This window comes from Bos grunniens, chromosome 16 (assembly GCF_055505025.1).
Source record: "Bos grunniens cultivar Pamir isolate PY7600 chromosome 16, Bosgru_T2T1.0, whole genome shotgun sequence".
NCBI classification, from domain to species: domain Eukaryota; kingdom Metazoa; phylum Chordata; class Mammalia; order Artiodactyla; family Bovidae; genus Bos; species Bos grunniens.
In genome coordinates this window covers 1,064,285-1,092,092 of record NC_141180.1, presented here as the reverse complement: position 1 = coordinate 1,092,092, position 27,808 = coordinate 1,064,285, and the positions used below count along the sequence as shown (strand labels likewise).

At 41.6% G+C, this 27,808-nt stretch overlaps 1 protein-coding gene across 4 annotated transcripts in view; it reads left to right on the top strand.

Moving 5' to 3' along the window:
• KDM5B (lysine demethylase 5B) overlaps positions 1 to 27,808 on the top strand; it is a 73,805-nt gene that overhangs the window by 26,451 nt on the left and 19,546 nt on the right. The window contains exons 1-14 of one of the 4 annotated variants that reach the window (XM_086343069.1): positions 4,150 to 5,010; positions 5,279 to 5,356; positions 7,150 to 7,272; positions 8,028 to 8,198; positions 13,598 to 13,732; positions 15,498 to 15,594; positions 16,749 to 16,858; positions 18,525 to 18,683; positions 19,136 to 19,255; positions 21,200 to 21,358; positions 21,799 to 21,980; positions 23,103 to 23,265; positions 25,968 to 26,087; positions 26,925 to 27,119. In XM_086343069.1, coding sequence (XP_086199195.1) covers positions 8,097 to 8,198; positions 13,598 to 13,732; positions 15,498 to 15,594; positions 16,749 to 16,858; positions 18,525 to 18,683; positions 19,136 to 19,255; positions 21,200 to 21,358; positions 21,799 to 21,980; positions 23,103 to 23,265; positions 25,968 to 26,087; positions 26,925 to 27,119 — 1,542 coding nt within the window. In that variant the 5' untranslated portion in view covers positions 4,150 to 5,010; positions 5,279 to 5,356; positions 7,150 to 7,272; positions 8,028 to 8,096. Of the gene's footprint in view, positions 1 to 4,149; positions 5,011 to 5,278; positions 5,357 to 7,149; positions 7,273 to 8,027; positions 8,199 to 13,597; positions 13,733 to 15,497; positions 15,595 to 16,748; positions 16,859 to 18,524; positions 18,684 to 19,135; positions 19,256 to 21,199; positions 21,359 to 21,798; positions 21,981 to 23,102; positions 23,266 to 25,967; positions 26,088 to 26,924; positions 27,120 to 27,808 lie in introns of those variants that run through there. The other 3 variants (XM_086343066.1, XM_086343070.1, XM_086343068.1) reach the window with 3 other exon arrangements.

Below are 27,808 nucleotides of genomic sequence, written 5' to 3'. Positions count from 1 at the left end.
AGTTGTTCTCCAGTTTTTGTGTTGCCCCCCCGGTGGGTATGGGATTTGATTTTATTGTGATTGCTCCCCTCCTCCTGTCTGGTTGTGGCTTCTCCTTTGTTTTTGGACGTGGGGTATATTTTTTTGATGGGTTCCTGCATTGTCCTGTCCATGGTTATTCAGCAGCTAGTTGGGATTTTGGTGTTGTCTCAGGAGGAGATGAGTGCACGTCCTTCCACTCTGCCATCTTGAACCAATCTTCACTGTTGCTTCTTTTTTTTAAAAAATGTTGCTCTCTTCTTTTTTAAAGGTTATACTCTGTTTCTAGTTGCTATAAAATATTTGCTTTATTTAAGGGAACTCTTTATTAACTTGTGTTGAAATTGCTATGATGAAAAGTGCTGGTTGGCAACTAGGTGCCAACTAGAGTTAGGCTGAAAGGGTGGGGCTCTTAAAGTTCTGAGGTCATATGCTCCTTGAGAGTTGAGGTTGCATTGACTTTTTACTAGAGGAAAATTACATTTCAGCCGTCAGAACTCAATGTGATGTAATGCTTGTTACTTTTGCTTTATAGTAAGCAGCACTTACATTTGTAATTTCTATTCTCACCATAGTCCTGAAGGTAGCTATTTTTCATACTTTTCTGCAGGGAGAAGTTGAGATTGGCCAAGTGGTGGTAAAGAATGAAACGCAGACTCTAGTCTTCTGACTTTCACTATATTGCTCTTTTTCTGTCCTATAGTAATGCTGACGTTCTGAGGAACAAGTGTCTTTATCTGTTACTATTATGCTTGGTTAAGTAAAAGGAGAAAGTATTGAAAGAAAGTAGGTTGGGGTAGTGAGATAAGAACTTGAAAATGCAAAATTTTTAAAGGAAAGCCAGATATACTCCCAGGACCTTTGGTTACAGACCCATTTGAGACCCTGGTGAAAGCTATGAACCTGCCCAGAAAAAGCCACATACACTTAATTTTATTTACAATTTAAGTGCCTCATATTTAAGATATAAAAGTGTTCCATAGTCTAAAAAGAAAATTCTCAAAGTGTTTTTACTAGTGGCTCACTAAGGCCAGGCAATCTTAAACATACTTGAACAAATTGGTGGCTAATTAAAGTGCTTGGGGCCAGGTCTGCCCTGAGGGGAGTAAGAAGCAAAGGAGAAGCAGCACCAGCGTGTATTTACTTTGAGAAGACTCTGAATGAAGCCTTTGTCACAAAACTTTCCTGCTAGACACCTATCAGCATCATCGTGAGTGGCAGTGGATGCCTGAGGGGCTCGTCAGTAAGAAGTCCGTTCTCACGGTTCATGGTGATTGTGCTGTGCTGCGTACTGTCTGTTGCGTTTGTGCCGATGTCTTAAGGCTGTCTTACCAACTATTTGATGGATGAGAAAGTGTCTTTAATTGTATTTCATATATATGTTACTGAAATCTTCATTAAGGCTGATTAATCTTACCACCTCAGCTCAACAGAAAGCTTTTCTAACTTGCCTTAAAATTCTAAGATAAATTCTTTGTTCGGATCCTTAAAATTTGCACTGAGGTTCTGTGGTAGTGTTGATAACATAAAAACTCTAAGAATCTGCTTTGGAACACTGAGTTTTAGCTCTGCTGGCATTGAATTCAAATCCCGTGAGTCCATTTCTTGAGTGATGAGTGGGTTTGATAGAATATATGCAATTAGAAAGAAGCTTTGGTTCTTAATTCGTGTTATTCTTTGTGAACTAATAAAATGTGCTTTTGAATTGGAGAACTAACTTGTAACCTCTGTAGAGTATACTTACCCATTTTGTTGATTGTTAGGTTTCAAATGATGTCAGTCTCTAGAAACATTAAAACAGCTTCTAGTATATTAAGTATGTGGGTGTTAATAGTGGATCATCTACGAAGTGAATTTTCATGGTGTTTTTGAAAAATCTTTAACGTTCTATGGAAGTTATTTTCATACTGTTCATCATTTCAGGCATTTTTCTGAATTAAATGTGCTGTAAGTTACTGTTGCTAGGTTAGTGCTGGGACTAAGGAAAGTGTTTACGTGGTGTTTCTCAGGCCTCTCTCAGAATTTGGAAGCTTCAGTGTCCTACTTAACTGCCTTCCCGAGGAATATATTTTTTAATGCTCAGGAAAATAATTGAGCCTTTAAATAATATAACTGTACTTTTATATCATAACATTTTAAAGTTTTTAAAGAAAATTAAAATGAATTTTGGCAGGGAATTGATATGGGACTCCTTGCAATCTATACCTAGTTCATGTAGAAATTGCTTTTCTAATGTTTAAAAAAAAGCATGATTTTATGAATCATTTTATTGGTAGAGGGCAAGATTTTGGTTAGATTACATGATATCCCTTTTAGATACTTCACTGTCAAACCAAAAATTATCACCATGTTTCTAAATGGAAATTTTCATTGTTTGACATTTGAACATTAGATTCCTGTTTGAAAATTTTCACTTCTTAGAAGCTTTATTAGGGTGTCTTTCGTTCTCTGATGGCTGTTATTTTTAATTTTTTTTTAAATTTGGGATTAGTTAATTCACAATGTTGTATCTCTGATGGCTTTTTTCCACACGTAAAGGTCATGGCTCAGTGAGGCCAGACTTTGCCAAGGATAATATGACAGTGAGCATTGCACAGAATATGCAGTTCTTTTATTGGAGTAGAGCTTTGCCCCTGACAGTGGAAGACTCAAAACTGAATGACATTTATCCCATTTATCTCATTTTTTGTAACCAGAGGAGGAGACAAAAGTTTGCAGTGATCTGAATTTAGTGAAGGAATAATCTACTGAAATAGTTTTGGTTTTAAACATGTTATACGCACTGTGTGAACTTCCTGAGGACAAACACATATTGTTTTCCCTTTGATGTGTGATTTTTAGGATTCATTTTACTCAAAAAATGTTGCAGGCTAAAACCAAGTATAAATTAAATAAGCTACATACATACAAAGACACTGCATACCTTAATTTAGAAAACTTTAATATGTAGACTTACAATGAAGTTAACTTCTGTATCATTGTGTTTTGGAAATAGGCATATTTGATTCATTGGAGGGTATCATACATTACCCATAAATCTTAATCTATAAAAATTGCAGGTCATTTGGGCATTATGTTAATCATTACTTAACATATCTGACACATTATCTTTGATATATTTTTGGTCTAACCTCCAACTCATATCAATTCAATTCAGAAAGCGCACGGCTTCTATGAAGCAGTAGAGCAACGCCCCGAGCAACATCCAGTCTCCATTATACCGCTGCAGAATATTGAGAAGCGTTGTGATTTTCTTCTGCTGCATTGTATGCATATAATTAAACACAATGCTTTCCTTATCTTTAGTTATCAAGGTAAACAAAAATCATTTTAATCTTTTTGACCCAGGATGAAATAGGTAGTATTTTTGTAAGTCTGCAATATAGTATATTTAACTAGCATTTAAACATTAGCTGTGGTGTTTGTTGAAGAGGCTGTAAGATAGCATTAGACACTTAAGACCTGATCTGTAATTGACCTGTTAAACAGGGCTCATTTTTACCTTTCTTCTTCCTATTCTTTTTGGGATTGTAGTAAATAGCTTTGTACCAATGTGTAATCTGCTATTTCCTTTTTTAAAAAATTTTAATATTTAATCTACTTTTTAACATAATGTTTAATCAGGCATTGCTGGTGAGCATTTTCACTTAAGTGTTTCTATCACAAAAGCAAAGTCTTGTTTTAATTTTAAACTAAAAGCAGTCGATAGTGATAAATTCCAACAATATAAATTTGAAATTACAATAACCTCTTTCTCCCTGTCTTTATGATAGTCTTTAGAATTCACAAATGTTAAGACAAATATTTGCGAGTTTTAGTTTTTACTCCTTCACTGTTGGCTGTCTTTCCGTGTTTAGAGTGTCTAGATACTCATTACAGCTGCAGAGCATCTTATTGTTATTTACAGTAACCAGCATTTGTATTAACTTGTTCTCTTAATCTAAAATTATCACTACTAATAGGTGTTACATGATGTAACATATTTCAGATCGTATTTAAAATGGGTAATGAAGCAAAAGAAACAGCGCCTGTCATCCTACCAGAGACCAACCACTGCTAAGCGTTTTGCTCTTCCCGTGTTCTGTGTTTCTATGCATAGCCTGTTCCTCTTTCTTCCAAAACATATGTAAGGGAGAATTTCAGTGTCAATAAACAGAGCTATGTGTGTGTTTGTGACCCTATGGACTGTAGCCCACCAGGCTCCTCTGTCCATGGGATTTCCCAGGCAAGAGTACTGGAGTGGGTAGCCGTTTCCTTCTCCAGGGTTCTTTCTGACTCAGGGATTGTACCTGGGTGCAGATTCTTTGCCGTCTGAGCTACCAGGGAAGCCACTATTAGAGCTCTACAACAGTATAATTTTTGTCTTAAAATTATGTTGAAATACTAAAATAGTACATAATATAAAGGAAGCCATCGTTAGGGTGCAGTTTGGTAACATTAAGTACATTGACAGTGTTCCATAACCGTCACCACTGTCCATCTCCAGAACCTTTTCATTGTTCCAGACTGATTCTGTGCCTGTTGGTTAACTCAGGGTGCTTCTTAACACCTTGTAACTATTCTCGTACTGTGAACAGTTTTTTCCACTTGGAAACAGTTTCATATGCACTCTCCTTCTTGTCAGTTTTCTTCTAATAGTTCTTCCAAGAACCCGGATCAATAGGTTTGTTAAGGATGATTCTTAAAGTTGGTTTTAGATGTCAGTCCTCCTTCCCCCAGAGGAAGAATTTATCCTCAATTTTAAAATAAAGGTTAATGTTACTAGGTTACAGATATTAAAATACAGTTTGTATATAATTTGACATTAATATAGCTCTTTGGCAACCCACTCCAGTACGCGTGCCTGAAAAATTCCGTGGACTGAGGAGCCTGGTACGCTACAGTCCGTGGGGTCGCGAAGGGTTGGACACGAGTGAACGACTTCACTTCACAGCCGTTTTGTAAAGTGAGAGATCCTCATGGAAGAGAGGAGTGAGAGCCCCTTTTGCTTGGGTTGGTGATCTTTCAGTGGCATCTTTCGATCCTGGTTGGAAGGGTGTGAAGAGGGGTGTGTGCAGGCTGTGTCATTTATTTGGAGAAGGGTAATCGTACATATTTTGCTGTTCTGGTGGAACACGGTTAAGAAACTACTACTCTGTATTTTGCTTGACTTATTAGAAATAACATGTACTGTACTTAACCAGAGATTTAACTTCAAAACAGTTTTTCTAAGTGTGAGAATTATGAAGTTTTCTAATGAGAGCCTTTGCTTCTCTTCTAGGATTGGCAGCCACCATTTGCCTGTGATGTTGACAAACTTCATTTTACCCCACGTATCCAGAGGCTGAATGAACTGGAGGTAATGTCTTAAGCACTATTCTGGTTGCCTGTATTCTAGTATTCTAGAGGGGGTCTTCTGAACTAGGCTTTGTTGCAAATCCAGTGGCTTCAAGGAAACTAAAGTATAGCTAGTAATTGTTAATTATAGTAAAACAAATGGCGATAAGCTTTTGAAGCAAACCGAATTTCATTTAAAAACACTGATTTTTGTCAATAATTGCCAGCCTATTAATAAATGCATTTCAGTTCAGTTCAGTTCAGTTCAGTCGCTCAGTCCTGTCCGACTCCTTGCGACCCCATGAATCGCAGCACGCCAGGCCTCCCTGTCCATCACAGACTCCCGGAGTTCACTCAGACTCACGTCCATCGAGTCAGTGATGCCATCCAGCCATCTCATGCTCTGTCGTCCCCTTCTCCTCCTGCCCCCAATCCCTCCCAGCATCAGAGTCTTTTCCAATGAGTCGGCTCTTCGCATGAGGTGGCCAAAGTACTGGAGTTTCAGCTTTAGCATCATTCCTTCCAAAGAAATCCCAGGGCTGATCTCCTTCAGAATGGACTGGTTGGATCTCCTTGCAGTGCAAGGGACTCTCAAGAGTCTTCTCCAACACCACAGTTAAAAGGCATCAATTCTTTGGTGCTCAACCTTCTTCACAGTCCAACTCTAACATCCATACATGACGACGGGAAAAACCATAAATGCATTTAAATCCTTGTAAATCTAGATGACAACCAGTAGAATTTAGATTTTGAAAGGCATTTGCTTTCAGAGCTGTTTCGTGGAGAAGACCCTCCTGCTCTTATGTTCTTCCATTCTGCGTGTCTTCACTTAGATTTAAGAACACACTTTATTTCCCCAAGGAGGAATGAATAGCCTGGGATTCTCCAGAGAAGGGGAGTGTTTCTTCTTTAGTCCTGGGTGACCTGAGCCCTAGAGTGCTGGGCGAATAAGACTTGAGCGCGTCTCACATAAAGGCACATTGTTCATATAAATGTTTTGCTAATCTAATTTTCATACTGAACCATGTTTTATTTTTCTATACCAAACCAAACATTCTTAAATGAAAAATATGTCCACTGGAACTCTGCGGGCATTGGCAGTAGTAGCATCTAGAGTATATATTTTCAGGTATTTCACTGTGTTTTCACATTAAGCTTGAAAGATAGGAAGATGGGTATTAACTTTGACATGGTTGGGAATATCTGAATATTGATGTCAATTTTGATCTTATGCAAGATAAAACTCGTAGAACTGTGAATTTCACAATGAGGGGAAAGAAAAATGAGATAATTAAAAAAAAACGACTTGTAGGCTACAGTTAGTGATCTGTTAAAGGAATAACATTTAAGAGAGTTTGTTTTTTGTTAAGCTATCAGGACTATTAGAATTGATGCAGAACTGCTGTTGTAAATGTGCTTTTAGATTTGCATTTGAGCAAATAAGACAATTTGTACTTGGAGAAAATAGAACTTTAAAATACTGAAATTGTAAAAAGACCAAAGGGGCATATAGAAGCTTACCTATGATACTCCTTTAAATGAAGAACTTTTCAGATGGCCTGTTTATGTTACGCAAGGACTTCCTGAGTGTGTAACTGCTACTAACCTGGTACATGGTAGGGACTGAATTAAATTTTTGATTGTTTATGTGTAATTCTTTAATCAGTTTTATTTTGTATATTTTGGGACAGTTTCTCTCTTGAATTCATAAGTGCTGTTGCACTTAAATATTCTAAGAATGAAAGTATCACATGCACAGGAAAGGAGCTTTATCATAAGCTGGGTAAGAGTAAAGCTCAGTTCTTTGTCATTTAGGCTCAAACACGTGTAAAATTAAATTTCCTGGACCAGATTGCAAAGTACTGGGAATTACAGGGAAGTACTCTGAAAATTCCACACGTGGAGAGGAAGATCTTGGACTTGTTTCAGCTTAATAAGGTAAAAAAGCCTAATGACCATCTTTCTCATTGAATAGTTTTTCTGACAGCATGAATTTGATCTTCATTGCCTTAAAATAAGAAACTTACTGCTGCTTGAAATACGTAAGATGAAATTCATCATTCAGTTTTATGATTAATTGGTCTCTGCTTTTCAGGTTTGAAAGCCTTATCTTGTGAAGCATATTGCTACCACCTGGTTTTGGTCATACTTAAACTTCACAATGGTCTTCTTCGATATTCCTGTTTCTCTTATTACAGATAAGACAACAGTGGCTTTCAGTGTCCAAAGTGACCAGTTTGAAAAGGCTTGAGTTATAATTCTCTACCTTAAAGTTCATTTCAGTCCAAAGCCTGCGTTATTTCCACCTGACATGCTGCTGTTCTTCCTACTCATCAGTTTATGGAGATTTTGAAGGGTCACTGGGTTTGACCAATTGCTCGAACTCTGTCTTTATCAGAGATTTCATTGCTAATTTAGTTCTTCCTCATAGAAAATCTTGACTCCTTTGGGGAACTGAGAAGTAGCTTTTGGAGGAGTACAAAAAGTTAATGGACTACGCTGTCTAAAGCAGTGTTTTCAATTTCTAGTTTAAAATTAATAGTGTATATATATGTATGCAATTTTTTACTTTGAAAATGCATTTTTTAAAAAAGATCACAGTCAAGAACATTTTATTTTTGGTGCCATACCTAGGCCTTAGAACTGATTTCCCTATAAATGTTTCTAATTTCTTTTGCTATTTTATTTAACAGTTAGTTGCAGAGGAAGGTGGATTTGCAGTTGTTTGCAAGGATAGAAAATGGACCAAAATTGCCACCAAGATGGGCTTTGCTCCTGGCAAAGCCGTGGGCTCTCATATCAGAGGACACTACGAGCGGATTCTGAACCCCTACAACTTATTTCTGTCTGGAGACAGCTTGAGGGTGAGTGGGGCTAGCCTTAACCTGTTTTATTTCACTGCTTATTGGTACATGGTCTTTGGGAGGAATGAAAAGGCCTTGATTATGTATGGAGTTCTTCCTTAAAAGACTCAATTTTTCCTCTGATGTTTTTGTTCTGTTTCGAGAGTGAACATACTAAAAAGGTTGTTTTTGGAATGAATAAGGTTATGGAGGAAATAGTCTTTTGAAAACACTGAAACCTGTATTAAGCTTACTATATATGTTCCTTTCCTACAATGAGCAGTTGGTTATTACCTACTTGTTACAACTCATGCTTTTGCATTCACTTACAATTTAAAGTATATTCCTGGTCTTCCCTGGTGGTCCACCAGTAAAGACTCTACCTGCCAATGCAGGGGACATGGGTTTGACCCCTGGTCCAGGAAGGTCCCACATGCTGTGGGGCAGCTAAGCCCGTGTGCCACAGCTACTGAGCCCACGTGCCCAGAGTCCCTGCCCGGCAGCAGCAGATGCCACCACAGTGAGAAGACCGCACCGCAGCCGGAGAGGAGCCACACTCGCCACCGCTGGAAAAGGCCTGTGTGCAGCAACGGAGACCCAGCACAGCCAAAATAAATGATGAAGAATAAGTTAAAAAAGTATGAGGCTTTTAAAAAATGTAGTTCTGGCTGTCACATGAAAGTATAGCACGTGGAATATCTTGCTTGTGTGCTCTCTTGCCAGCTGAGATCTCCCAGATTTTCCAATAGAATGTTGATTTTGGTAAAGAGTTAGGGAACTTGGTAAGTCTTCCCAGGTGGTGCTAGTGGTAAAGAACCCGCCTGCCAATGGAGGAGACCTAAGAGATGCAGGTTTGACCCCTGGGTCAGAAAGATCCCCTGGAGGAGGGCATGGCAACCTGCTCCAGTATTCTTGCCTGGAGAATCCCATGGACAGAGGAACCTCCTGGGCTACAGTCCATGGGGTCGCAGAGAGTTGGACACGACTGAAGAGACTTAGCATTCACGCAGGGTACTTAGCAGTGCTGGACAGCTAATGGGTCCCTTTTCTGATAGATAGTTCCTGTGTAACCATGTTTGTTTCCTTACAAAGATGGTGTTTGCCAAATTATTCAGATGAAAACTTCCTTCTGATTAAAAGCAAAACAGTATTATAAAAACTTCCCACTTTATTTTAGGCCCTGGTAGGAGGAAGAATATCATAATTACCCTTTGAGATATTGTGCACTAGAGCAGGGGCCCCTGTGGTTTTAGAAACTGCTTTGTAGAGAAGTAGGAAGGTATCACTGTTGCAGAGGGTGAAATCAGAACTGTGTCCTGATACAAATATACCATCAGTGATGCTTGCATCCTATAGATTTTCATAGCATTTTTTTCTTTCTCTCGATTCCAGGAAGGTGTTCTTTTTAGCCTTGAAGAATGTGACTATTCTAATATTCAGAAAGTTGTTTAAAGATACATGGATTGTGTGAGTGCTTAGTGAACCCATGGATGAAATAGTTTAGAATACTGTGTGTGGAACCTTTATGCCTTTGTTTTATAATCAGATCTACATATTTTTGCCACAATAGATTTTTTCCTTTTAACCTTCTTGGTGCAGAAGTTAGATGAATACAGAGAAAGAGTCTCTCTGCTTTATGGGTTGCGACATTTTAGAAATAGCTCAGTCTATGGACTTTGAGGCCCGCAGTTTCATAGTTGAAAAGTATGTAAGCATTTATACAATACTAGTCTGAAAGGAGTGGATATTTAAAGAACCCTTTACACATATTGCATCTACAACACAGATAAATATTTGTTGAGGGTTTACTGATACGTTCATTGTGGAAAAAGTCTAAAAGGGAAATAGGATGAAAATAAATCCCACCTAATCCTCTCCTCTGTTTCCTTTTGAGGCTGTCTTTATGCACATACGTACAAATGGAGGTATATTCTTTATGTACAGAATTGATCTTACTTTTTTCCTGCTTAACATGTCAGTGTATATTTTTGAAGATACAGGTTTTTAATGAATCTGTGGCATTCCCTTTTTTATACCCCGAGCTCTTTTTTTAAAAAGTTACTTATTTCTGATTGTGCTGGGTTTTCTTTGCCACGTGTGGGGCTGCCCTCCGGTCCCCGTGTGGCCTTCTTGGAGTGCTGTCTTGTTGAGTGTGAGCTCGGTGCAGGCTCGTTAGTTGCAGCCTTTGGGCTTAGCTGCCCCGTGTCCCATCTTCCTGTACTGGGGATCAAGCTTCTGTCCATTGCGTTGACAGGGAGATTTTTAACCACTGGTCACCAGGGAAGTCCCAATACAGACCTTGATTTGATTTCTCATGTTGCATTCTTTGTGTGTAAATTTTGTGCCCATTTCTGAGTTTTAAAAATAATCCTTAGAGGAAAGGAGAATCAAAATGTGTGTATTTTTAATGGAAAACAACAAGAGGCCACTGTGCATCATTAGAGTGACCGGATCCAGAACACGACGGCCCCCGGTTCTGCTGGAGTATGGAGCAGCAGGAGCTTCTTTCCATTGTTCGTGGGGACACAGAACGGCGCCGGCGCCATAGAGGATAGCGCACGAGTGACCAGAGAACGGAACATGCTGTTTGTCACAGCATGTTTGACACAGCCTGGCAGTCACATGCCTTGGTATTTACCCAAAGAGTTGCGGCTTTATTGCCAAAAATTGGAAGCAACCAAGATATCCTTTAGTAGGCGAATGGATAAACAAATTGTGAAGCACCCAGACAATGGAGTATTGCTGCTGCTGCTAAGTCGCTTCAGTCATGTCCGACTCTGTGCGACCCCATAGATGGCAGCCCACAAGGCTCCCCTGTCCCTGGGATTCTCCAGGCAAGAACACTGGAGTGGGTTGCCATTTCCTTCTCCAATGCATGAAAGTGAAAAGTGAAAGTCAAGTCGCTCAGTCGTATTCGACTCTTAGCGACCCCATGCACTGCAGCCTAACAGGCTTCTCCGTCCATAGGATTTTCCAGGCAAAAGTACTGGAGTGGGGTGCCATTGCCTTCTCCGCAATGGAGTATTACTCAGCCCTAAAACAATGAGCTGTCAAGCCATGAGAAGACAAGAAGGAAGCTTACGTGTGTTTCTTTACGTGAAAGAAGCTAATGGAAGGACTGGGTATACTTGTATGATTCTGACTCAGTGGCATTCTAGAAAAGACAAGACCATGGAGACAGTGAAAAAAGATCAGTGATTGCAAGGGGTTGGGGGCAGCGGAGGTAAGCGGAGTAGGCAGAGCCCAGCAGACTGTGAGGGCAGCGAAAGCACTCCGAGTGATACGCCACCTTTGTCCAAACCCAGAACAGGTACGTCACCAAGAGGGAGCCCTGCAGTGTGAATTGTGGACTTTGGGTGATGTGTCAGTATAGATTGATCCGGCGAAGCCAGTGTTCTAACACTCTGGTGAGGATGTTGATAATGGGAGAGGCTGTGCATGTGTTGGGGGCAAGGGTTGTATGGTTAATCTAGGCACCTTCCTCTCAACTAGGCTGTAAACCTAAAAATTCTCTTGAAAGATAAACCCTTAGTAAGGGCTGGGGGAGACGAGTGCTCTGTGAAGGAACTGTTGAACTCGAGCCTGAAGTAAGTTTCGGGAAACTTTAGAGAGTGAGCGGTGATGAGCTAGCACGGGCCAGAGCTTCAGCCTTGTGTCTCGAGTGTTCTAAATGTCTTACGGGATTGCTTTGCCTCTGGAGGATGATGTCCTTACAGTGTGATGATACCAATTACCTCTAAGTCCCAGTTTTGCAAACCTTTGTTTGAGAGTTGACATGTGATAGCATTAAATATAAAACAAACACATCAGATGTGTTTTGAATTGACTGAGCAACTAACACTTTCACTTGAAACAAATTAATCTCTTCATATACATTCTTAAAAGTTTCTGAGTTTGATTTTATCTTGATTCTTCAAAGCCCTTATACAACCAAGCAGATCATGTATTATGGGACTATTCACACTAGTGGAGACTAAACCACACATAAAGTATTCTGATTTCTGACCATCCACTTAATAAAAATGTCTATGAATCAGCCCAGTTCATATGTCCACAATCATACATACTTTTAGGTTTCAATAGAAAGTTTATATAATACATGAAAGTGACTAATTTAGGTGGTGGACAGGTTTTATTCCCATCTACATGTTTTCACTGAACATACTCTTAATTAATTACACAATGCCGGTGATATTCTCTTGTAACTGAATTGATGTTTCTAGATCAGATCTCTTAGAATAAGAATATTTAATGTTTATAGGTTGTGCCGCCAGTGGTAGATTTGTTACTTGTTTAGAGTATCCAGCAATCTGTAATAGTATTTGTTAATAGTACATAATATTCTGTGTTAGAAATAGACTGTGTTAGATGGTTGCTCTGTGGTGTCTCTGTATTTCTGTTCCCCCTTTCTCTTGATTCTTTTTGCAGATGTCATGAGGAAGGAGCCAGTCATGTTAGTGAGGCTGTGGTTGTAATGGTACTCGCAGAGCAGAAGCTGTAGAAGGTTATCACTTCAGTGTATCTTACTCTGAGTGTGGATGACATAACAGCCTTCAGTGCTTACGTTGTGGAAACTGCTCTTAAAAATGCTACCTGTGATGTTTGTAGGTCCTCTTACAAAGGAGTAGTATTTTCTTGAAATTCATATTAGATTCAGTGGTAATATTTTGTTGTCACTGTTTTGTCGCATTGGCATTAAATCACCCTTTTACAGTGGGCTTAGAATCAAACCAAAAAGAAAAATCAGAGCAAAAAGACACTGTTGTATGACCAGAACCAAAGTTACTGCTGTGGGATGCCTGTGAACCTTTGCCTTGTGAGTGAGACTTGGTAGGGATATCTTGAAGAAAAGGAAAGCCTTAATATGGGAGAACAGTCAGGTGATCTATTTTCTCAATTCAAATGATAACTTTTTGATAACAGAAGGTGGCTAGTTATGTTTGAACCTACAGGGTAGCATAACATAATTTAGAAAACTTCCTGAATTCCACATTTCATTGCTGTAAACTTTTTTTTTTTTTAATGAGATATTCCAAGTATGGAAAGCTATTTTGGGAACATATAGGGGCCTTTCTAGCAATTTGGACCTTCAGTTAATTGACAAGTTGTAAGCAGGGATAATTGCCACTGGCTCATGGGCGCCTGCTGTGGCCTGGTGTAACCTGAGGAGATGACGTCAGCAATTACATGAGTTGAAGCAGCACTGTTCACCTCCTGGAAAAAAGTTCAAGGTGTTATAACTATATTTGTGTGTATATGGTTGGTAACTGCAGACTTGTCTTTGCGTTTATGTAGATTGTAAAAATTGCACACCTGTATTTCCATCAGTAATTGTAAAATATACCCTGCAAAAATCCACTGAAGTTCTCTTAAGATTAAAACGGGAGAAATTCATCAGCACAGTTGTGTTTTATTTCCAGTGTCTGCAGAAGCCAAACCTGAGCACAGACACAAAGGACAAGGAGTACAAACCCCATGGTATTCCCCAGAGGCAGTCTGTGCAGCCCGCGGAAATCTGCCCCCCAGCCCGACGAGCAAAACGCATGAGAGCGGAGGTGAGAGCCTCGTGAGCTTGGTCAGGCCTGGAGCCCAGTGCTGGTGTCTCTCTGACCCTGAACTCTCTCATGCATGTGCTCTTCATAGGTTGAACTTTGCTGACCTCATAGAGGCATGCTGTGCGTACTCTAGCTTTTTCACTTGGAGGAATTGCACTGTTAGAGGGGCGAGGAATTGAGGAACTCTTTCTAGGTTTGTGCTGCCTGGACAGTCTGCTGCTGAATGGTTAACAGTCAGAGACTTGGGAAGAATAGGCATTCATTGTGACCCTGATGATGTTGGGCAGAGTTTATTGGGGGTTAAGGCTAGTAGGTGTGAAGTTGAAGATTTTTCACTGAGAATAACTTTTTTTTTTTTTTTTTTTAACAAAGCGTTTAGGAAGCAGGTAGTGACAGTTGTTTCTGGCAGACTTCCTGAAGAGGAGTATGTCTGTGGCAAACGTTCGTGCTGCAACAGCAGGGGGCAGGGAATTGAACACACAGGTGAAATAAAGAGGAGCAGGAGGGAAGATCAGGAGTGAACGGCTAACAAAAACAGCTTGCTTTCAGATACTCCTGCTCTGAGAGGTTTCTCCTGGAAAGGGAGCAAAGTGTTTTCCCAGTTACCTTTTTCCCACACAAAGGTGGGAAAGCTTGGGGTTCTTCCCTGGCTTGATGGACATGTATGAAGAATCAGTGATTAACATATTAAGAACAATTTAGAACTGGGAAGCCTCTTGGCATTAGTTGGGTTTCTGAATCAGTAGTTGGGTTATTTAGTAATTATTGGTGAGGATGAAAAAATCAGCCATTTTGGTTTCTGAAAAAATGGGTAAAAGAGAACTATTTTTACTTAGGTGGGTTGGAGATAGGAAAAAGATGGGTGACTGCATTTTTCTGAAGTGAGAGTGCCTCGGAATAGGAATATATGGCTATTTGAAGCCCACAGGCAGGCTTCAGGTGTATTCGTCTTAAAGGGAGTTCTTGTTTGAGTACATCTTGATCTTGAAATGTGTGAGACAGCCTAGTGCTATGAATGTCCAGGTCTGCCTTGATGATACATCATGGTGATGGAAGCAGTGGACATCCTAATTCTGTGTGGATGAACGCGGGGCACAGCTTCACAACCTCACTTGTGTCTCAGAGCAGACAGGGCGTTGCTTATCAACCAGTGTGAGCATGTTAGTGAATACTAGGGACTGTGATCGGCTTGCATGCTCTTACTGATGAGGGAGCCCATGACTCAGTGCTGTTAGGGGAGCAGTTATAGTGATAGTTCACTACAGGAATTAATAGAAAATTGCTGTGGAAGCTGAATTTTCCTTGAATGCAGCCAAACTTTGGAAGAGCCAGCAAAGCTTACAGGCGGATGAAATTATGATATTTCTGTATCTGTTTAGGATTTGGCTTAATGATGACTGAACAGAGTGTAAGTTGTGAGCAGAAGAGAACTGAGGAGCTTCTAGGAGGAAATATACGCGGTTCCCAGTAGGGATAGTAATGCTTCCCATCAGTCATTCCTGATCCCTTGCCTTTTCCCTATTTTTTTTTTGACCTGTTAAAAGGGGAGAAGACTGGTAACTTACAAGTTTCCTCATTCATTCCTTAAGTAATTATAATAATAAAGATGGGGTCTCTCCTTTAAGGGGAAAGGGAGCTATGTTTTGAATGTCCTATTAATAGAGGTAATTTGTAAGATTATGGGGATTTTGTGATTCCAATTGGATTTTAGGATATTTCTTTCTTTTTAAAGAACATACTCATGTATATGACAAATTTTTTTAAGGCCATGAATATTAAAATAGAACCTGAAGAGACAACAGAAGCCAGAACTCATAACCTGAGACGTCGAATGGGATGTCCAGCTCCAAAGTGTGAGAATGGTAAGAAAGTTCATCCACGAATAGGAAGGAAGAGCAGATAAGTGAAAACAGTCGTTCATCTGTTAGTTAAAATAGTGGAGCCGCTTTACATACTAGTCACTGGGTTACATACTGGTCATCGGGCTGCACCCTGAGAAATACAGTCTTATTGTGTTTGTTCACATATGAAGTGACCAGAAGGTGAGACTGTCTCAGCCGTCTCTAGTTGCTCCTTTGAACTTTGGTTTGGTAACATTAATTGTAAAGAAGTGATCTGTGAGAAGCACTGGTGCCTTTGACTGAATATCTGACAGGCTTGCTTTCAGGCATGCTTTCTTAGTCTGAGTTTTAATTGACAGCTGCCTGCCTGGCCATTGCTTGATGTCAGTCACAGAAAGGTAGGTTTGGTGCTCTCTTGAGAGAAGTTCTGTATAGGGAGGCACTTAGTAATGAAGACATTATTAAAGTTGACTTTTCTTAGTGGTTGGTGTGTTAGTGTAAAGGCAGCACAAGGTAATAGAAAATAGATGGGATTTTAAAAACGTAGATCTGAGTCTGATTCTGGCTCAACCACTAACTGGTTGTATGACCTTAGAGATGTTTCTTGTCTTCTGTGAATGCCAGTTTTCTTGTCTTTGAAACAGATTTGATGCAAAGCATTATGTGATAGCTACAATAATGCTTTAGTACAATACCTGACACAGGATAGCCCATTAGTTAATAGCTAGTGTTTTTAAAAAGTCTGCATCTTTGAAACGAGAAAGTTAGGTTAGTACTCTTAGATCATGGAAGGATAATCTGTAATGTGGAGGAAGGCTCTGGTGGTGAACTGTCAGTCTCATAGTCAAGAACAAGAGGAATTTCCTTTCATCTGTATATGTTATATCTTAGTCTTAAGAAGACCATATCTTCACCTCCCACATTAAAAGCGTACAGACTTGAGCAACATCTCCAGAAGTGCTCATATCTTAGAATCTGAGTGATGGGAGAGTTTGCACTTCATCATAAAGTGATGAGCACAGAGCCCTTGAGCGTGGTCACTCAGGGTGCCCCTGCTGCTGCGGTGAGAGCTGCAGGACACCCATTCAGTGTGTGCTTCGGGAGGAGGTGGTGAGGAGGGAGAAAGCTGAAGAAGGCAGAGCAGAGAAAGTGCTAACCTGGACTGCCTCTTACAGACAAAGACGTGAAAAGCAGCGTCAAGCAAGAACCTGTTGAAAAGAAAGAGTGTGTTACAGAAAGTGAGAAGGAAAAACCCAAGAGTCGAGCTAAAAAAACTACCAATGCTGTGAGTTGACATGTTTAAACTCTTCTATGGCCCAGTTTATAAATATTTAATGCCTTACCTAGGACTGCTGGTTCAGTGTCTAACAGTGAAGAGACCTGCAGAGGTGGTTTGTACTGTCAGCTCATAAACAGGGAACACGGATGCATCATGAAGATGGTAGTCACTTCTGGGGACAAGGACAGCCATATTTCTGGAGGCCGTGCCATTTAGCACTGAATAATGGTGAGCTCCCATCTATGCAGTCGTTGCTAAGTGACTCACCCGCCTCCAGGTAAGCTGCAGGTGGATCAGAAAATCACGATGGTGTTCTCCAACAAGGAAGGAAAGGGGAAGGAGTGTGGGGCCCCGGGCAGCCAGGGCCTGGCAGGGCTGTTCACTCAAGGGGACAGAAAAAGCCAGGCTTCTACCTCAGCCCCCTTCTGAGCGCCTGGGAGCAGCAGCTTAACAACAGTACTTTTGATCTTGGAATTTGACGTTACTCAGTTAAATGTTCTCTTCATAAATGCCTGTCCCTGCCCTACCACGAAAACACAGCCATCAGAAAAGTGGTTTTGTGAGCCAGTCCAGGTTTCTGTTGGCTACAACGAAGACGTCTGCTCGGGCTGCCATAATGAAGTATCACAGACCGAGTGGCTTCAGCAACAGAAATCGATTTTCCCACAGTTCTGGAGGCTGCAAGTCTGAGATCAAGGTGTCTGCAGGCTTGGTTTACTCCACAGGCCTCTGTCCTTGGCTTGTAGATGGTCCTCGCATGGCTGTCCTCTGTGTGTGTCTGTGTGCGAGTCTCCCCTTATTATCAGGACACCAGTCACATTGGATTAAGGCCCATCCATAGGGCCTTTTGAGGCTTCCCTGCTGGCTCAGAGGTAAATAATCCACCTGCAATGCTAGCGACTTGGGTTTGATCCCTAGGTTGGGAAGATCCCTTGGAGAAGGAAATAGCAACGTGCTCCAGTGTTCTTACTTGAGAAATCCCATGAACAGAGGAGCCTGGCAGGCATGGGATTGCAAAAGAGTCGCACACGACTGAGCAACTAAACAAAAACAAATATGACCTTTTTAATGACCTCTTTAAGACTCTGTCTCCAAATGCAGTTGCATTCTGAGGTGCTGGGAGTTAAGACTCAACATATGTGAATTTGGGAGAAATGGTATTCAGCTTCTAGCAGGCGATGACTAAGTAGTTTTGTCCTTACGTATTTGGGAGAGCTTCTTAACTATCACTCTAATTAGGATGTAAAGTGGTAATTTGATATGCTTAATTAAAACAGTTTCCTTTTAACATGCTAAAATTAAACTTTTCCTTTGTAAGTTCTGTTTTTGGTTAGATGAATAATTTATTGCCTAACATGTTATTCTTCTAGAAGACTTATCTTTCTGTAAGCTACTACAAGCTGGATATTTAACAAGTAACTTTAATTAAAACACATAATTGAGAAATCTTGAAGATTACTCTGTACAGTTGGGAATGCATGGGTATTGTGAAGTATCTCTTACAGAAGGTGAAGCATTTTTATTTAAAATGTTCCTTACAGAGGATGAAACATTTTCATTTGCAGCAGATTGAAGAGACTAGATTATGCTGCAGATTCATCACATTCTTAGAATTTCTCAAGAGTCAATACTGCGGCTCACGCCTGTGTTTGTGCCTGTTTTCATGCTGCAGGTTGACCTGTACGTCTGCCTCTTGTGTGGCAGTGGCAGCGACGAGGACCGGCTTCTCCTGTGCGATGGGTGTGATGACAGCTACCACACCTTCTGCCTGATCCCGCCGCTCCATGACGTTCCCAAGGGAGACTGGAGGTGTCCTAAGTGTTTGGCTCAGGTCAGAAGTGATAGCAGAGGCGGCCATAAAGCGTTTCCTTCAAATGTGTTTTCTTTGCCTTTGGGTTTTAGATTTGGCAGTTGATAATAATGAGGCTCATGATAAAAACTGGGGTGTGGGCCTGAATAGAAAGGAGGTCTTGGAAGTGACTGCACAGCTATGCAGTCAGCTAAGAGGCAGAGAAATGGTTTAATAACTATGCTTTTAAAACTTCTCATTTAAAAAAAGCATTGTATGCTCTTTGCAAAAATTCTTAGGAACTGAACAACCTAAAATATAGATGATTTCACAATAGATAAGCACTGTTAATATTTTCCAGACAAGTGGAATTACACTGCACAAGTAATTTTAATAAAACATGTAATTATGATTTCTCATATATACATATATGTGAACTATAAGTAAATATGAATATACATAAATATTTTTCCTCTCTCTTTGTTTTTTGACAGGAATGCAGTAAGCCACAAGAAGCATTCGGCTTTGAGCAGGCGGCCAGGGACTATACTCTCCGTACTTTCGGTGAAATGGCAGATGCATTCAAATCTGATTACTTCAACATGCCAGTCCATGTATGTACATACGTGCTGCTCTGATTTAGGATTTTAATAACTTTGAGGGAAGGTGTATTTGAGGATATTTGAGTTGGTTCTTAACTCTGGTAGTCATTTCATGCACAATAAAACCTTTAATTTATTGGAGAAGGCAGTGGCACCCACTCCAGTACTCTTGCCTGGAAAATCCCATGGACGGAGGAGCCTGGTAGGCTGCAGTCCATGGGGTCTCAAAGAGTCGGACACGACTGAGCGACTTCACTTTCACTTTTCACTTTGATGCATTGGAGAAGGAAATGGCAACCCACTCCAGTGTTCTTGCCTGGAGAGTCCCAGGGACGGGGGAGCCTGGTGGGCTGCCGTCTGTGGGATCGCACAGAGTCGGACACGACTGAAGTGACTTAGCAGCAGTATTAAAATTCCACAATACTTTTAAAATGCACTCTTAAGATTTCATTTGATTTCTCTAAAGATAGGCTTTTCGAGACAAATCATACAGCAGCAGTAACAGAATACTGATTAAAGGAAAACACCGGCAGTCCTTTCAATTCAACAAACACAGTTTGAAGAAAACACCCCATTTACTGACTAACCCCTGCGTGCCAGTCAATGTGCTGTGCCCTGGGGCCTGCTCACTTTTTCTGACGTTGTCATAAAGTAGCACTGTGAGCTTTACAATTCTAGATTCTCCTTTATTCACTTAGAAGCATAAGCATGCTTCATTCAGTATTTATTATTCCAGCAAATGAGTACACCAAAACGAAACGGTTCCTACCATAATTCTGGAGACTTAAGCTGTGTTGTTTTTTTCTCTTACTAGTAATAAAGTGGTATAGCAAACATTGTGTGCATCTCTTTAGTTGGATTATTTTCTTAATATTAACCCATTTTCTCCCCATCTGATACATCTAGCTGTATCATTTATGGGATCCCAGCAATGTATGTGTGAACCTGCTTCTCCTAACATCACTAATGTTAACTGTTACTTAAAATAGCCCCTCATTTAACAGGCTTATAAAAATAAATTCAGGTTATATTCCCTTTAAATTTTCAGTTCTTTTGAGCCCTCCTGTATTACATATCATTTCTCCATAGGTTTGCTAAAACAGTTCTGGTGCCTCTTCTATCCGTGGTTGGCTTTTTATTTCACTGAAATGATGAGGACTTTGAGAGACTGCCTCTGACCTCATATCAGATGAACAGCAGACCCTAAGCATTCTTTTACATTCCTGGCGGCTCTTTACATGTGAGCTTGCAGCTGCAGAATCACGGCAGCCTATCTTTACCTTGTGGCTGCCCACATTACTCTCTGCCAGGTCAGGTGCAGAGAGTGAGAACGTGGATTCAGGTGATGCAATCAGACGCATCTCAAAAGATAAAGCATCATTCAAACACAGCCAGCCGACCGTTGTTACCAAACAGTAGTCAGCCAGGTTGTGTTTTGGATTTCTCAAAACAGAAAAACACCTCTGATTCTTAAATCTCAGCATTTTGCTTTCCTTGACTCCTTTTACAGTGGTGGCCAGGTTGTTGATAGAGGAGCGTGAATTCTTAGTTCATACTCTATGGTTATAAAAGTGTTTTTAAGAAGATATTGTTCACATCTGAGCTGCAGAGGGGCCAGTTGTGGCACATCTGGGACATGGGCATGTGTGCCAAGTCTTGTCCAACTCTTGCAACCTCATGGACTGTAGCCCGCCCAGGCTCCTCTGTCCATGGGATTCTCCAGGCAAGAGTACTAGAGTGGGTTGCCATTTCCAGGGGATGTTCCCGACCCAGGGATTGAACCTGTGTCTCCTGCGTCGGCAGGCACATTCTTTACCGATGACCCACCTGGGGAGCCCTTTGGGGTGTTAGGGACTGTTTTTCCTCAGTCTACTACTCTGTGATACTTAGGTTGCTCACGCCCATGAGCAGCTGCGGAAAGCCACTTTCTTCTGTTCCTCACTGTTTTGTTTATAGATGGTTCCCACGGAACTGGTAGAGAAGGAATTTTGGCGACTAGTGAGCACTATTGAAGAGGATGTCACCGTGGAATATGGAGCCGATATTGCCTCGAAGGAGTTCGGCAGTGGCTTCCCTGTCCGAGATGGGAAAGTCAAGCTCTCACCTGAGGAGGAGGTAAGCCGAGCTGTGAGTGCTGAGACTTGGAGGAGGAGACAGATGCCCTTAAAGCTGGTTGGTTTCAATTAATGAAGAAAGAACCCACTGAAAAATAAGAATCCTAGATGATACAGGAGAATCACTTACCTCCCTTTGCCTTCAGATTCTGTAATTTTGGTTTCTCCTTCTGAAGAAAACCTGAGGCATTGGGATCAGACGTGTGTGTGTGTGTGTGTGTACCCACTTACATAAGGCACAAAGCTGGGCAGAAGTAACCTATGGGCATCCAGGAAGTAAGCACAATGGCCCGCTCCTCTCTTCCCCCCAAATAGCCCTGCCACCCCCGTTCTCTTAATTTTGAGGACTATTTACAGCCAGCTTTTTGAAACCAGTGGAGTTCCAAATTGTTAGCATGTTAGAGCTAAATCTTTATACTTTTTTAATCTCCTTATTTTTAGGAGTATCTTGATAGTGGCTGGAATCTGAACAACATGCCAGTGATGGAGCAGTCTGTTCTTGCTCACATCACTGCCGACATATGCGGCATGAAGCTTCCTTGGCTGTACGTGGGAATGTGCTTTTCATCCTTCTGTTGGCACATTGAAGACCACTGGAGCTATTCAATTAACTACCTGCACTGGTGAGGAGTCCAGAGAACCTGTGAAAAGCATGCCAGCTGGGTTGGAATACTTATCCACCTCTTAACTGTGACACACCCTTTAACTGTGTCTGAAAAGTAATGAGTTTTTATTCCTTAAGATTTTTGTTAACTATTGTTGGAACAAGCAGCCTGACATGTTGAGACAAAACTCTTAAGAATCTATAGGAAGTCCATGAAGCCCTGAACTTGCACATGAGTTTTTGGTGGGAAGATAGGCAGCTTTTCTCTAACTGTCAGAGAAGTCTTTACTCACAAGAAGTCTAGAGAGCACCGTTCCCATTGGGTGGCAGTGGCAGCCTAGGCAGCCCCCTTGGGTGAGGCACAGGGGTCAGGGCCTGTGGTCGCTCTAGGTTCTCGGAGCCACCGGCTTCTGAGGGCTGGCCGAGGACCGACGTCTGTGCGTGATGGAGTGGGCCACCTCCTCGCGTGCCTGTAGGGGGAGGCGGGGGGTGGGATATAACTCCTCACACAAGGACTTTGAGGATGTCCCACGAGAGAAGGAGTTGGCACATATGGGCAGAGCATCAGTCCTGCTCCCCAAGCAGTCACTTCCAGCTGTGAAGTGGCAGTATTTACCATACCTCATAGGTTGTTACAGATTAATTGGTTGACAGTTTACTGTGCTTTGAAGAACAAGAGCCCTTTAGAAGTGCTGATTGCCTCCCTGGAGTTTGGTTTAACTCCTCCAACAGTGCAGACAAGGGAAGGGAAGACCTGGAATGCTGCTCTCTTGCTAGTTGCTGTCGGCAGTTGGGGTCATCATCTACCCTCTGGCTCACATGATACCTTATATTCTCAGGAGTGCTCGATCCCTATGTTTTCTGAAGGGTCAGGTAAAATGGGAGGAAAGGGGGCCCTCAGGTGGAATTCCCGTGTTTAGACTTTATACTTGAAGAGGCAAAGTGCATCACTGTGTTCAGATCATATTTCTGGTGATACTTGGTGATATTTCTTCAGTGTGAACACTGCCTTAGAAAGCAAGATCTTAAAAATAGAAACTGGTGAACCATTTTGTTTGCATTGATATTTGCTGGTTGATTTTGTAAGAAGCTGCTGAAATATCCTGTGTTTTTTGAGATTGCTCTGCCTTTGCTGCTTTAGGGGTGAGCCAAAGACCTGGTACGGCGTTCCCGGGTACGCTGCTGAGCAGCTGGAGACCGTGATGAAGAAGCTGGCCCCAGAGCTCTTCATCTCCCAGCCCGACCTTCTCCACCAGCTTGTCACCATCATGAACCCCAACACCCTGATGACTCACGAAGTGCCTGTATGTTTGGGTCAATCCTCCTGCCACCCAGACTTAACTCCCACTTCTCTTTCTCCCTATTGCCCGAGACTTTATGCAGTTGATTTGGTTGTGTAGAAGTAACTGTGTGGTGTAGTTTCATACAATATTGCATTAAGCCAGTGGGACTGGATCCTCAAAACACTGTGAAAAAAGCTGGTTTGTTACAGCTGATGACTTGTGGAGCACCCTCATTTTGCCATAGGAAGTGCGAGGCCGTCCCCTCCCTTCCTCTCCAGTGTTCAGTTCATAGTATATTCCTAGGCTGTGCACCATCACCATTCCTGCTTTCTAAACTATCACTTAGTTTGTAACTTGAGCTCTTCAAAGCAGCAAAACAAAAGCCTTAGAAAATGAGTGTTGTTCATATAAATTAGTTACTGTGTTACTAACCACTTAAGTATTCTTGGGCTTCCCTTGTGGCTCAGCTGGTAAAGAATCTGCCTGCAATATGGGAGACCTGGGTTCGATCCCTGGGTTGGGAGGATCCCCTGAAGAAGGGAAAGGCTACCCACTCCAGTATTCTGGCCTAGAGAACTCCATGGACTGTCCATGGGGTCACAAAGAGTCATACATGACTGAGCGACTTTCACTTTCACTGTGGAAATGGCTAGGTTCTGTTATAAATTAGATCTAAACTTGTGTGTCTGAATCTTTCATACACCATTCCTACTTTAGAAAATAGTTTATCACATATACACGACCTTGATTTTGAATGGTGAACTAATATGGTGACTTCCTGGTGGATCTTAAACACTCTCCCCACCACTCCTAATTAAGCTTATTTTAAGAGAGAATGTATTTCACGGTCTTGAGCTTGGATCTCAGGGCGCCCACTCTAGACTGAAAGGTGCTGGACGCTTTTTCCTCTGAGGCTTCTGTGCAAAGTGACACTGTTGTTTACTGACTTCCTCTCAGTGGAAACTTGGGAGACACTTTGGGAGGCCAGACTGAAATGTATAAAGTCGGAGAATCCATCTTAGTTAGCTCAAGCCAGTGTGAATGATACATTTACAGTGTTAAGTGGAATTCTTGATCTCATGATCTCGGTTTATGCTTTTGGGTTCACAAGCTAGTAAGTGGGGCAGATGGAGAGGACTTTTCCTTGAAGGATCATGAAATATTCATGGCCCAAAGCTTAGAAAATAAGGACCAGTAGCCATCAAAACATCACCATCACCTCATTGTTGGCATTTTCCATATTGATTTCCCCACCCCACATTGATGGACCTTTCTGATTTGTTTTGAAAAGAAAAAAAAAAAAGCAAAAGTTAGTCCACTCAGTCATGTCCAACTCTTTGTGACCCCACGGACTGTAGCCCACCAGGCTCCTCTGTCCATGGAATTCTTCAGGCAAGAATACTGGAGTGGGTTGCCGTTTCCTTCTCCAGAGGATCTTCCCAACCCAGGGATCGAACCCAGGTCTCCCGCATTGCAGGCAAACTCTTTACTGTGAAGGAATTTTAAGCACTGGGATGAGCTGGTAGCTGGCTTTAGAAGAGACCTCCAGCCCAGTTCTTTAATAATCGAGTAAACCATATGGGGCTAGACTCTGGATCCAGAGAGGCAGATGAATGAAATTGTGCATTTTAGGGACTCACAATTTAAGAGAAAAGACAGATAATGTTTACACAGACAATGGAAGGGTGGTGTGGTTTGACAAGGGTGTCACCTCTGGAGAACTGGAAAGGGCTCATGAGGGCGTTTAGGCCCAGGTGTGGGGCTCTGAAGAAGTGTAGTGTACGTGGCACAGAGTTGGGGAGGGAGGAGGCAGTCCTGGTGACAGGATTGTGTGGTGGTTAGTGGTCTTCACACTTTGCCTGTTGGAGCCCTAAGAGCATGTTGCAGCATAGGGCTGGGCCTCAGCCAGAAACTGCTTGTCCTCATGGCCGGCCTGGCTGATGCTCAAGAACTTGCATTTCCAAACAAGTTCCCGGTTGATGTTGCTGCTATTGGTCTGGGAAGTACATTTTGGAGAACCACTGGTGGAGGCGTAGGTGTGCAGGCTCAGTCGTGTCCATCTCTGCAACCCCATGGATTGTAGCCCACCAGGCTCCTCTGTCTATGGGATTTCCTAGGCAGGAATACTGGAGTGTGTTGCCATTTCCTACTCCAGGGGATCTTCCCAACCCAGGGATCGAACGCATCTCTCTCCTGTGTCTCCTGCGTTGGCAGGCAGATTTTTTTTTTTTTTTTTTTTACCACTGTGCCACCTGGGAAGCCCCTGATGTTGTTATTACATAATAATTGGTTCAGCATGATGATTTAATACCTAGAACAGTTCGGGTGTTTTTTGGGTGAGAACAGTTGGAAAAGAGGAATTGGTGGGGGTTAAGTTTGAGGCCCAAATCAGGAAGAGTTCTATATGGAACGAGATCCTTGAAATAGAGTGGAATTTCTTTAATGGGTGGTAGGAGATCCTCTTTCGGTATGATACTATTTAGAAGGGTGTGTCCTGATCCTGGATATAGCCAGATTGTTGTGGTGTAAGCTGTTTTCTCTTGAGATACTTACACACCTGCAAGTCTGAGTAACCACTCCATCTTGTGGCAGAAACAAGTATCTCTAGGTAATACCCACCACACTTGTTTGCCTGCCCTTTCTGGAAAATCATCTGATTCTCTGTGCCCAGAGTGTCTTTCATGAGAAATGTCACTGAAAATCTCCAATTTTTGTCTCCTTAGGTTTACCGAACCAATCAGTGTGCTGGGGAGTTTGTGATCACGTTTCCAAGAGCCTACCACAGCGGTTTCAATCAAGGTTTCAATTTTGCTGAGGCCGTTAACTTCTGCACTGTTGATTGGGTGTGTGATTATGACCTAGTGAGCCTTTTGACATGTATTGTTTTTCCTGCAGAAGTGGGTTATACTTTCTAGTTGCTTAAACCAGTTGCTGCTGAGATGGCAGGTCCGCCAGTTGTATATCTTCCAGCAAGAAAAGGCGCTAGCCCGCAGTGTGAACCCAGGGCCTGGTGAAGAGTCTGTTGAGTTATGTTTTGCTTGAAGCTCATATCTCATTGCAAACTAACAACAAACATTTCCAGTCTGAAGACTGTACACTGACTTAAATTATCCAAACACAGTAATTTTTAATGATACTTGATTTTAGATGGTTGTAAATTGAATTTTTTTATATTAGTATTAATACTTTTCATTTACTTAAAAAGAGCTGTCTAGTTTTAAGTGAGTGTGGTGTTAAAGCTAATAAATTGTAACCTTGTTTCAGTGCTTTTTAATAAAAACAGTACTACTCACCTCTAATTATTTTCTGTACAGTAATAATAGTTTTTAGAGCATTTTTGCTCTCTGAAGTAGGTTAACCACACCAGTTTCACACAGTTGCTTCAGGAAATGTGAAGATTCATATTTCTGATTAAATTCTACATTGTTGTAGACAGTAATGTCTCAGTAATACTTTGGGTTTTTAAACCCTGTTATAATTAAGGTCCCTAATAGCCAGATCTTTGAGGTGCAAAGATTTTAAAAGGTCCGAGGCTTCTTTGAGTCTAGTTGTAGGGTTGATGTATGATACGGGCGATAACCCGAGATGTGATATTTGTTTGGTAATAAAAGTCAGGGGTCTTTGGAGACAGGAAGGTGTCTCCTTCCGCACATCACGTGTCTTCCCTTCTTTTGGCGCAGCTGCCCTTAGGCCGGCAGTGCGTGGAGCATTACCGTCTGCTCCACCGCTACTGCGTGTTCTCCCACGATGAGATGATCTGCAAGATGGCTTCCAAGGCGGATGTCCTAGACGTTGTAGTGGCCTCAACTGTTCAGAAAGACATGGCCATCATGATTGAGGACGAGAAGGCACTCAGGGAAACTGTTCGCAAATTGGTAAGGTTTCTGGAACTCCCATCTGAATGTCATTGGGTGTTACTTAGTAAAGTCCTTACACACAGGACCATTCTACTAGATACATGATAATGCTTCATCATGCTTTTAATTTCCATTTCTCTAGTGGCTGACGATAGAGGACACTTTGTCACGTTCGCTGCCTGTGTGTGCGTCCCTTGGGTGCAGCGTCTGCTCCCTTTGTCTGGCTGTGCCCCTTTTCACGGGTCTGTTGTGAGGCTCCTCTCTATTTTGACCATAAGCGCTCTGCAAACACTTTCCTGCAGTTAGTGGTTTGTCTTTCCATTTGCTTAGCGGTGTCTTTCAAAGAACAGAAGTTTTTCATTTTGATGAAATTCAGTTTATCATGTTTTTTTGTTGTTGTTTGTTTGATTTTAATGAATCTTTTTTGGTGTGCCTTCCTAAGAAATCTTCGCCTAACCTAAGTCACAAGCGTTTCCTAGTGTGTAGACATCTAGAATTGCTAGTTTTAGTTTTTATATTTAAGTCTTTAATCCTCTTAAGTAATTTTTGTTTATGACAAGTTGTGGTTGAGATCATTGTTTTTGCATATGACTCTCTAATTGTTCTAGCACCATTTCTTGAAGATTCTCCTTTTTCCATTGACTTGTCCTGGCACCTTTGTTGAAAATTGACACGTGTGGAGCTACTTCTGTACTCTGTTCTAGTCT